Source organism: Thalassophryne amazonica, chromosome 21 (assembly GCF_902500255.1).
Source record: "Thalassophryne amazonica chromosome 21, fThaAma1.1, whole genome shotgun sequence".
NCBI classification, from domain to species: domain Eukaryota; kingdom Metazoa; phylum Chordata; class Actinopteri; order Batrachoidiformes; family Batrachoididae; genus Thalassophryne; species Thalassophryne amazonica.
The window spans coordinates 2,746,167-2,757,251 of NC_047123.1; the positions used below are offsets into that span (position 1 = coordinate 2,746,167).

An 11,085-nucleotide genomic window follows, 5' to 3' on the forward strand; every position below is an offset into this window, starting at 1 on the left:
TACAACTTAGGTGGGCGGAGCCTCCGGGAAAGGTGTTACAGCACGTTCTGTGACTTTTCATAATCTGTGACATAGTTCACGGAAAAAGACCACAGGGGCGTAGTCAGATTTTTTCACATGGAGTCCTTCAATCAGAGGTAACGGACTCCACCCCCCCAACACACACAAACACACACACACACACACACACCACAACAACAAAATTCCCACATTCTTACAACCTGAATGTTTCCGCTCACACTGTTTCTCCAGAGGTCTTTGTGGTGGTAAAAATAAGACATCGAACCAGCGTCACTAAATACACCATACACATTGGCGTGCGGTCACAGGGGGCGAGTTGCCCCAAAGTCACCAGCTTCATTGAAAACTGGGACTCGGCAAAATCCTGCAAACCTGTAAAAATCAAAGAAATCAGCACAAACCTGATTTGCCTGTAAATAAACTCTGGAAAGAGCATCTACTCTGATTTTTACATTTAATGTCATTCTCCAAATCATTTTGGTATTTTTAAGTTTTTGGGCAACTTTATCCAACACAATCCAATCCAATGTGATTATTGATCCAATAAAAGATTTGGCAACATGCTCCTTTTAAACTCTTCTCAGTTCTTTGTGAAATATGTGTTTGTTTGATAAATTCAGACAGACGGGCAGCACAGCCGGTGTCACTCCTGATCCCGGATAAATGAGGAGGGCTGCGTGGGGATTTGGAAGAACAGCCGGTTTGAATTTCGCCAAAGACGTGCTTTAAGTTGCTGCATCTCGAGGGAGGCTGGTCAGAGGCCCCCTGGAGCACCATAGACTCCGCACACCTTTGATGATCTGACATCAGGTTTTACCCCTGAGAGATCTGATTCTCCATCAGGCAGGAAATCCACTGAGGTGCATCACCCGGGCACATTACCTGGCAGAACGTGAGGCATCATGGGAAAACACTTTCAGCATCACATGGAAACATGATTTAGCCTCCATCAAACCCCTGGAATTCCCCAAAACACAAACACCATCATCACTTTAACGTCACTCAGCAAAACACACAGCTGATGAGTTTCTTATTGATATGACGTCATTTATTATACTGAAGTGACAAAACCTTTGAGAAACAAGATTTATGTGGTTTTAATCTTTGAAAAGTGAAAACTCTTGAAACATGAATCATCTCTGGAGAAATAAACTTCCATTTATTTATTTAAAGATGTGAGCCTGAAACCAAACCCTACTTAATGTTTTATTTTTTAACAAGCAAGTTCATGAAATCATGTCTGGCATCATTCTCAGGTACCAAGTGAAACAACTGTTCAGTGAGCACAAGTTTTACAAAGTATGCTCCAGTGACACTGACCTTTGAACTTTTGACCCTCAAATCAATAGGTTGCTTGGGGTCATTATGAGCAATGCATATACTAAGTTAGGTGACAATCAGTTATCCTGCTCACGACTGCACAGTAAGGCCTGATGTCAGCAGGTATTTTAGATCAAATCGAGATTCACTGTGGAGTATTTCTACTTTATAATTATAATTGCACATGATTTCAAGATGAGAACTGAGTGATGCCGATGATATCAAATACAGCCATTTTATCAGAAACATCTGAGTAACCAGCCCCAGATCACTTCCAGAAAACAGGTTCAGATAATCAGTCTTGGTCCACGGGGCTTCTGTGGCGCAGTGCTAGAGCTCCCCCTGGTGGCAGCAGGAGCCTGGAAACAATGGAAATGGGTGTTGTGTGGAAAATTTGTGAGTAAAAGATCATCAAGCAGTTTTCTTCATTATCTGACATTTTATTCACAACAAGAGGATCTCTAATCAGATCCACATGAAATAAATTAATCAAAATAATGTTGGTGTCATCTGGTCCTCTGACAGCCGAGTGTTCCAAAAAGACGTAGAGACGAGATCTGATGGTGAGACGACGGAGAAGAGTTTGTGAGAAACATCAACAAACAAACATCAAACAGGGAATAAACATCGGAACATGTCTGTTCTCATCAGATGGACGGCGGCGAAATCCACTGCTCGAAAAACGTTTGACAAAATGTCTCCAAAATCTGTTTCCTTCAGACAGATTTTGCTTTCAACACAGTACATGACCTCTGACTCTCCCAGGTCAGATGACCTCACAGGGGCGTTAAGGAATTGTGCCATCACACGTGTCTGGTGGTCTCCGTGTCTCACTGTCAGTCCCACCTGGACGTCTTTCTCCTCATCTGTCTCTGTCCATCGCCGTCAATGGCCTCGTAGAGCTGCTGGTCATTTTCTTTCATGGCGTGCAGGTAGCCCAGGTAGCCCACACACAGCGTGATGGAGATCAGTCCAAAGGCCATCACCGGCTTATTCTGGAACAGAGATCAGCTTCAGATTTACTGGAAACAACACACTGCTAACGGTCTGACGAACAGTGCTGGATTAAATTTTACAGGTTTGAAAAACTGTTCTGGATTCAATTCTACGGGTTTGACAATCAATTCTGGATTAAGTTTTATGGGTTTGGCAAACAATTTTGGATTAAATTTTACAGAATTTATGAACAGTTCTGGATTCAATTTTACAGAATTTATGAACAGTTCTGGATTAAATTTTACAGGTTTGACAAACTGTTCTGGATTAAAATTTACAGATTTGATGAACAGTTCTGGATTAAATTTTACAGGTTTGACGAACAGTTCTGGATTAAATTTTACAGGTTTATTAAATCTTACAGGTTTGATGAACAGTTCTGGATTAATGGCTCGGAATAAGGTGCTGGTTTTGGCTCCTCTCAGACCGGGACTCCGGTAACTTTTCTCTGGAGGTCTGTCTTTCCGTTTCTCGGCCTCTGGGTTCGACATTTTCCTCAAAATAGGTAAAAAGTGACAAAAACAAAGTCGAAAACAGACCTGACCGTCATTTAATCCGCCATGTTGGAAAGTCAACGAGCAAATAAACAGACAGCGAGTTGACGTTCCGCAGCGCCCTCTGATGGAGAAAACCAGCATTTCTCTTTCAGTTTTTTTAATTGAAGAAATAATAATTTAAAATTTATTTTAACCAAGTGAACCAAAAAAGATACCAGTTAAACACCAATCTTATATACATTTTTTTTTTGAAAATCTGATTTGTAGTCAGATTTATTCTTTTCAGGAATTTAATGCTTTTTATGTCAGTTATCACAATAAACAACCGTAAATGTGTCTTTCATTCAGTTCCATGTTCATTCATAATTTTTCTTAGAGATTTTTATTTTTATTTATTTATTTTCTAAATGTATTTATTTAAAAATAAATGTGATGAGGAACTCTTTCAACTAAAATATCAATTTAACGCTTTATCTCAGAAGACTGAATTTAATTTATTCAGGACAAAATAAACATTTTGAGTCAGGAGGCGGTGACTCGACAGTCACATAAATAAAACAGAGCGAGTTCATTTCCATCATATCTTGGGGGAGGTGATGGTCTAGCGGTGTCGGGGTTGAGAACAGAAGATTCTCGGTTCAAATCTCAGCCCGACTGGAAAATCATTAAGGGCCCTTGGGCAAGGTCTTTAATCCCCCATTGCTCCCGGTGTGTAGTGAGCGCCTTGTATGGCAGCACCCTCACATCGGGGTGAATGTGAGGCATTATTGTAAAGCGCTTTGAGCATCTGATGCATATGGAAAACTGCTATATAAATGCAGTCCATTTACCATTTATTTACAGCGCCCTCTGTGGATGTGTGGAAGCTTATGTTTTATGCAGACGACATATTAGCGTTTGTATCAGATCCTGTTCGATCAGCACCAAGTCCTCGTTGGATCATTAGTTCATTTTGAAAATTTTCAGGTTGGTCCAAGTCAGAAGAACTCAAGTTAACGGCTTAATATTAAGTCCAAATGACTTTTAACCCGATGCTTTCACTGACCCGAGGATGGAATCTGACGTCCTGCCATTCTATTTCCCCCTCAATTGAGAGACTTGATTAAAGTCATTTTTGATCCACAACTGCATAAATATTTTGTGATTTCATGGACATTATATAACACCTCTAAATCCTTGTCATTTGATTGGTTTGTGATATGGATCATTTGTCCCATTTTCCATTGTGTTCTATTAACTGTGCAATTTTGTTTCCATATGTTTTGTACCATTGCATGGAGCCACCACCGTGCGTGTGCTCACAGTAGCAGCTACGACGCTTATCTTAAAAACAAACATGGGGACTTTGTTGTATTAACGGTGCTCATTCTTGTAACACATGAAAACAACAACAAAAACACCATAATCCACCTGGAAGCATTTGCAGTATTCGCTGGGACGTCTCTCCCTGAAGCAGAAGCACTGTCAGATTAAGAGCTCTACAAATTTTTCACTAGACTGAGGAACGCAGACGGCAGATGTCAATAACCAGCATCAGGTGCAGACTACATCGTCAGGATGGTTAGGCGTTATACAAAACAAATAATTAATGATTTTTCATTCATGCAATGGAAAGAATATTTCATTCAGTGAAAGATGAACTCAATGAGGCATCCTTATTCAGATTTCTATTATTAGGCTAAATACAAAATTATCTATTGATAAATCCCTGACAGACTGGGTCTATGTACTTTGGGTGTCCAGTATATTGGGGGCGGGGGGCGTCTTTAGGTCTTCTGATGACCTTGTACAATGATTTGGCCTTCAAACATCTCATTTTTTCCACCGTGTGCCTTTGGGGACCTTCCCACTGTTCTGTCTGAGTTCAAAAACTGTCTGAAGATTTTCGTCCTCAGTTTTCAGTCCATTCGATCCATTCAACTCATAATAAATAAGATTCAGCTGAAACGTGGAAACTGTGAATAAAATCTTTGCTGTTGCCTTTAAAAATGTGAAGATTTACATCAGAAAAGTGACTTTTAACACAAAATAACAGCAAAAATCCTCATCTCCTTCAACAGAAATCATCACTTTTACAGCCTGTTTGTCTTCATCACAGGATGATACCAGACTATTGTCTTCTGGTTCAGTCAAATCAGTCATCAGAAGTGTAAGAGACATCTGCCTAAAGCAGCCAGTGAGGGAAGCTACCAAGACACCTATAGAGTGAAACAGAGAGAGAAGCTAAAAAGAAGGCATGAGATCCAGGATCCAGATATCACAGGCTGGCTGTGTGAGACAAACAAACACAAGTCTGCATGAAGGAGCTGAGTGAGGAAAGCTACCAAGACACCTATAGAGTGAAACAGAGAGAGAAGCTAAAAAGAAGGCATGAGATCCAGGATCCATATATCACAGGCTGGCTGTGTGAGACAAACAAGTCTGCATGAAGGAGCTGAGTGAGGAAAGCTACCAAGACACCTATAGAGTGAAACAGAGAGAGAAGCTAAAAAGAAGGCATGAGATCCAGGATCCAGATATCACAGGCTGGCTGTGTGAGACAAACAAACACAAGTCTGCATGAAGGAGCTGAGTGAGGAAAGCTACCAAGACACCTATAGAGTGAAACAGAGAGAGAAGCTAAAAAGAAGGCATGAGATCCAGGATCCAGATATCACAGGCTGGCTGTGTGAGACAAACAAACAAGTCTGCATGAAGGAGCTGAGTGAGGGAAGCTACCAAGACACCTATAGAGTGAAACAGAGAGAGAAGCTAAAAAGAAGGCATGAGATCCAGGATCCAGATATCACAGGCTGGCTGTGTGAGACAAACAAACACAAGTCTGCATGAAGGAGCTGAGTGAGGAAAGCTACCAAGACACCTATAGAGTGAAACAGAGAGAGAAGCTAAAAAGAAGGCATGAGATCCAGGATCCAGATATCACAGGCTGGCTGTGTGAGACAAACAAACAAGTCTGCATGAAGGAGCTGAGTGAGGGAAGCTACCAAGACACCCACACAGTGGAACACAGAATCCAGGCTTTTCATTCATTCTGTGTACCTGCTTCCTGTATTTCAGGGTCATGTGGTTCCTGCTGCAGTTTGTCTTTTTAACTCCTGTTGAATAATGAAATGAAAGTGAGCTCAGGGTGAATGAATTATTGAGTGACTCTGTAATTCAACACAAAGTCATCAAACTTTCAAAGAGAGAACACACACACACACACACACACACACACAGTATTTACATGAGACACTGTCACCATGGTAACGGTGTGTGTGCCTCATCACACCTGTTCTCAACAGGAGAAAAGCTGCTGGTCACATGACCTCACTGTGTGACCCACAGGAAAGGGCTGAGGTCACAACTGCAGGTGCGCGCACACACACACGCACAGCTGTCTGTGTTTCTGTGTTTCTTGTTTCTTTGTACATCCTGTGTGTGTGTGTGTGTGGTGGGCGTGGCCCTCACCTGTCCTCTCAGGTGTGGCTCAGCAGCAGCAGCAGCAGAACCTTCATCCTTCACTTCCATCTCACACAGGAGGCGGTGAGTTCTTTTCTTTTTCATTTTCTTTGTTCCACATCATGTTAATCGAATGTTAACAGCACATTAGAATTATTTAGCGTATATTTGGTAAGGTTTCTGCATCAAGTCCCAGTTTGTGAACATATTGCTGTAAAAGTGACCATGCATTTTGTTCTACTAATTGATTCTTGAAGCCATTATTCTGTGGTTAATATTTATATTGATTGTGAAACATGTTCTCGAGAAGATTGATTTCTTTATTATAATTATTAGGGTCCTGAACCCTGCCTCTTGGCTCCTCCCACCCTGTGACCCTTAATTACAGCAGGTGTAGAGAATTGATCCATGCTGTAGTTGTTGGGTCGCCACAGTGGATACTGACAGATCCGCACTGGTACACAGTAAATTTTGCAGAGTAAAATATAATCTGCCAGGAATACATTTGGTCCTAGTCTACTCACTCACTCACTCATCTTCAACCGCTTAGCGGGGTACACCCAGGACAGGACGCCAGTCTGTCACAGGGCAGAGACAAACAAACACATTCACACCCACTCACACACCTACGGACCATTTCAAATTTCCAGTCCACCTAACCTGCACGTCTTTGATGTGGGAGAAAACCGGAGCACCCACAGGAAACCCACGCAAACATGAGGAGAACATGCAAACTCCACACAGAAAGGCCACAGGTGGCAATTGAACCCATGGCCTTCTCGCTGTGAGGCAACCGTGCTGCCGGTCTCAGTCTAAATACAGTTAAACTCTATCATGGTGCTAAATTAATTCTATCACAGGATCAAATCAACTCTATCAGGCTGTGAGTGACTCATACTGGAGTTGAAAAACTCAATTTGGCAAAACCGTAGAGTTGATTTCACTCTATAATAGAGTGTATTTAACTCTGGGACCAAATGTGATCCTGGCAGAGTATACTGTATTTTACTCTGCAAAATTTGTGTCATGTGGTTTGGTAAAGTCTATAATCTGATACTGGTTTTGATATAGTCTTGTTTGGTATAAAAGGTATTTTTTGGTATAATCTGTTTTGATATAATCTGTCTTTGTTTTGGTATAATCTAGTTTGATATAATCTGTTTTTGGTCAAATTTATATTCTGATACTGGTTTTGATATAGTCTCGTTTGGTATAAAAGGTCTTTGTTTTGGTATAATCTGGTTGCTTTTGGTATAATATAGTTTGATCTAATCTGTTTTTGATTTGGTATAATCTGGTTTGTTTTGGTACAATCTAGTTTGATATAATCTTTGTTCTGGTATAATCTAGTTTGATATAATCTGTTTTTGGTGAAATTTATAATCTGATACTGGTTTTGATATAGTCTTGTTTGGTATAAAAGGTCTTTGTTTTTGGTATAATCTAATATGATATAATCTGTTTTTGTTTTGATATATGGTTTGGTATAATCTGGTATTGCTGCAGATTCATTATTTGTGGAATAAAATATGAAACATGCAAAACCTTATGGAAACTAACATTTTAGGGAAAACCTGCTGGTAAAACTACATCTGAATTGTTTAAACACGATCAGTCTGAGTCATGTGTCGTCTGACAGCAGTCAGGTCCATAAGTATTTGGACTGCAAGACCACAGCCAAATTAAAATTAAGCAATCCAGCTCTTCTAGTGTCGACTGTCAATTTTAATTCTGAAATATCACACTGCCCATTTAGAATTTACAGCTATTTTTATTACATACAGTCCATGTTTTCACGATGGAACAAAAAAGATGCCAAATTTTCATTGTTTGTTAGAAGGCACATGGGAGACTCAAACCTAGATTTAATCTGTGTTGCTATATGAAAACCTTTAAGGGACCATCAACTCCCCCACTCAGCCCAGATCAGGAGGACACCATCCACCTTAAAGCAGACGAGTAGCCATCTGAAGTATTAAGCATGTCGAAATGTTTTATCTCCTCACAGACTGTGGGAGGAAGATGAACTGGGGTTTTTTGGAGAACGTCCTCAGTGGGGTCAATAAGTACTCCACTGTCATCGGGCGGATTTGGCTCTCAGTGGTCTTCCTCTTCCGTATCCTGGTATACGTGGCCGCAGCTGAGCAGGTGTGGAAGGATGAGCAGAAGGACTTTGTGTGCAACACGCGGCAGCCCGGCTGTGAGAACGCCTGCTTTGACCACTTCTTCCCCATTTCCCAGGTCCGCCTGTGGGCGCTTCAGCTCATCATGGTGTCCACACCGTCCCTGCTGGTGGCGCTGCACGTGGCCTACAGGGAGCACAGGGAGGCCAAGTACAAGCGCCGATTCTATGAAGACAAAGGCAGAATAGATGGAGGACTCTTCTGCACCTACACCATCAGTCTGGTCTTCAAGACGGGCTTCGAGGTGGCGTCCCTGCTCGCATTCTACTTCCTGTACCATGGCTTTGAGGTGCCCATCCTGCTCCGCTGCAGCCAGAGTCCATGTCCCAACACTGTGGACTGTTTCATCGCCAGAGCGACAGAGAAGAAGATCTTCCTCTACATCATGGGCTGCACGTCCATCCTGTGCATCATGCTCAACTTTGTGGAGCTGCTGTACATCATGTGGAAGCAGGTGTGGAAGTGTGTCACCAAGTGGTACGTCCCCGTGGTAGAGAAGACTCCCAGCAGGTCCATGGCGTCCATCATCAACCCGCATGCAGCAGCTGAACCCGCAGTAAACACAGGGGCAAGTCCCAGTCAGCAAAACCAGTCAGTCTAGTCTGAAAGTGCTCAGTCAGACTATCAACACTAAATCTACAGCATCATGTTTCAATAAATAGGGAGGGTTCAAGAGCAGCACAGAAGTCAAAACTGAGAAAAAAAAACAAAAAAAACAAAGCAAGACTCAACAGGACCTCCATCCAGATGTTTTCCACCACTGCTCCAGGGCAGGATTATAGTGCAGGAGGTCAGGGGTCCATCAAACCAGTTCCTCCTCACTCAGGGACCTCATAGTGTTCCCAGGCCAGATGGACTATGATCCCTCTGTAACCACCTCTGTCCACTTGGAGGTGGACCAATATCAGGTGACCAAACCACTAAAGTGACTTCAAGGTAGATGAGCAGCGGTGCTAGTGGGAGGTCCCTCTCGATTACAGAGTTCCTGACGCAGACACTAAAACCAAACCACAGCGGTCTAGAACCAAATAATGGTTAATAATGGCTGGAACATAACTCATCTGGTTTTACTTTCTCCCTTCACAACAGTAAGAGCAACACCTGAATTCCTGCTGACAGTCCATCAGTCTCATGTTCCCGCTGCTCCTCAACACATCTGGACTTTTTCACATGGAGCAGAAACCTGCTCCGGATCTGGATGGGTCCATCCTGTGGATGATGAGCGTACGACAGGCTGAGCCCAAACTACAAACTGTCCCATGGAGCACTGGAGGTCACGACCCAAAGCACTGGATTAATACCTCAGTGGTCACGCGTCCGTGTATCACTGGAACAGATTTGTGCGCTTGGAAGACGGCAAGGAGGCGAATTCTACGTCCACATGTTGAGTTTGAGCAAGATCCAACATGCTGCTGCCTTCCTGACTGGACCAGACCCCGGCCACGCCCACATCCAGCTATGACAGCCAATCACAAGAGACAAAGATGCTGAATTGTAACATTTCAATTAGTTCAGTTTTGCATATTTCCTTCAAGTCATCAGTTATATTAATACCAGGTTACTGGTTAGTTTAACCAGCTCACACCTGTGTTTTGGTGGTTAATGCTGCTGCCTCACAGAGGCCTAAAGGTTTGAGATGCAGCTTTCTGGATGGAAAGTTGTAGGTTTGATACCCTAAACAATGTGAGGGAGTAAAGCAGAAGAACAGCGCCCTCTAGCTGCCACCTAAGTGCCCTTGAGCAAGTTCCTTAATGCCCGAAGTACTCAATCTGCATCATAGCAGTCCAGTCAAGATAACGTCAAGATCAGAGATCACAACCCTGTCGCTGGAGGTCACCTGCTGCACTCACATCTGTTTTGTTGAGTCTGTTTGGGAAACTTAAGCTTCTGGGTGCAGTAAAAATTTAAACGTTCAAAGTACATGAAAATCAGTTTATTCTTTTGACATCTTGTAATAACTTTTTAATAGCAGCAGCAAAGACAGAAGTCACTTTAGTCTCGTTGCCTTCATGTTTCTGGAAAAAAAAAAAAATTTTCTGCCGAGTCCTTGAGTGTGTCAGCAAAGTCCTGAGAAACGGGATTTTAGATCTTGTGCTCGTTAGTTACCTAGGGTCAAAGGGCACATAACATCACCGGCCTTGTGTGTGTGTGTGTGCATTTGGTTTTGTGCAGTTTTTCCTCAGACTTAATATTCATGACACACTTTAAGTGATTTTATCGAAATAACATTTCTAACTTTGCAGGATGGAAAATTTGAGTATTAGGTGAAAACGTAAAACCTTTGGGATTTTTTTTTTTTTTTAATTTTCTTATACAACTGGTACATTTTTGTTTCTGAATGTTTTTGTATCCCGGACTTGTATTTTCTTTCTTTTGCACAGCACCAAATTTACAATTAAATTTCCAAATCTCTTAAATCGAGCGGGATTGTTTATAAATTTCCTTCAAATTTATAAAAGCAAGTGTCCAAAAATAAATCAAAACACCTGTCCACTGTCACATTTCTTGTCCAGATTTGTTATTCACTCATTTCACTGATTAATCAGGGATTTAAGGCAGAGTTTTCAGGTATTACCTACTTACAGGAATTAATATAAAAATGTAATATGCCATTTGTCAAAGGTGAC

At 41.9% G+C, this 11,085-nt stretch overlaps 2 protein-coding genes and 1 long non-coding RNA gene across 4 annotated transcripts; 2 read left to right on the forward strand and 1 right to left on the reverse strand.

Annotated features, from left to right (window-relative positions):
- Positions 1–1,760: 1,760 nt before the first annotated feature.
- Positions 1,761–2,925, reverse strand: smim8 (small integral membrane protein 8). Its single transcript, XM_034161704.1, has 2 exons — positions 2,700–2,925; positions 1,761–2,336 (listed from the first exon to the last, which is right to left on the reverse strand). Exons 1-2 carry the CDS (start codon positions 2,826–2,828, stop codon positions 2,178–2,180), a joined length of 288 nt encoding a protein of 95 aa, XP_034017595.1. The 5' UTR covers positions 2,829–2,925; the 3' UTR covers positions 1,761–2,177.
- LOC117502649 lies at positions 2,350–2,843 on the forward strand. The gene is made up of 2 exons (XR_004558372.1): positions 2,350–2,584; positions 2,618–2,843. It is a non-coding gene; the product is annotated as an uncharacterized LOC117502649 (long non-coding RNA).
- Positions 2,926–6,273: 3,348 nt separating the features above from the next.
- cx28.8 (connexin 28.8) lies at positions 6,274–10,948 on the forward strand. Of its 2 annotated transcripts, XM_034161696.1 has the most exons (3): positions 6,274–6,359; positions 8,284–8,423; positions 8,517–10,948. In XM_034161696.1, exons 2-3 carry the CDS (start codon positions 8,298–8,300, stop codon positions 9,057–9,059), a joined length of 669 nt encoding a protein of 222 aa, XP_034017587.1. In that variant the 5' UTR covers positions 6,274–6,359; positions 8,284–8,297; the 3' UTR covers positions 9,060–10,948. The 2 variants fall into 2 exon arrangements, with proteins under 2 accessions (XP_034017587.1, XP_034017586.1); XM_034161695.1 differs by having other exon boundaries at positions 8,284–10,948.
- The last annotated feature ends 137 nt before the right edge of the window (positions 10,949–11,085 follow it).

Bases quoted from the DNA above. Each gene is read 5' to 3' on its own strand.
- smim8 (XM_034161704.1), bottom strand. From the start codon at position 2,828: ATGTCGAACCCAGAGGCCGAGAAACGGAAAGACAGACCTCCAGAGAAA. The intron at 2,337-2,699 runs GTAAGATTTAAT...TCTCTGTTCCAG, and splicing joins CAGAACTGTTCATCAAACCT to AATAAGCCGGTGATGGCCTT.
- cx28.8 (XM_034161695.1), top strand. From the start codon at position 8,298: ATGAACTGGGGTTTTTTGGAGAACGTCCTCAGTGGGGTCAATAAGTAC.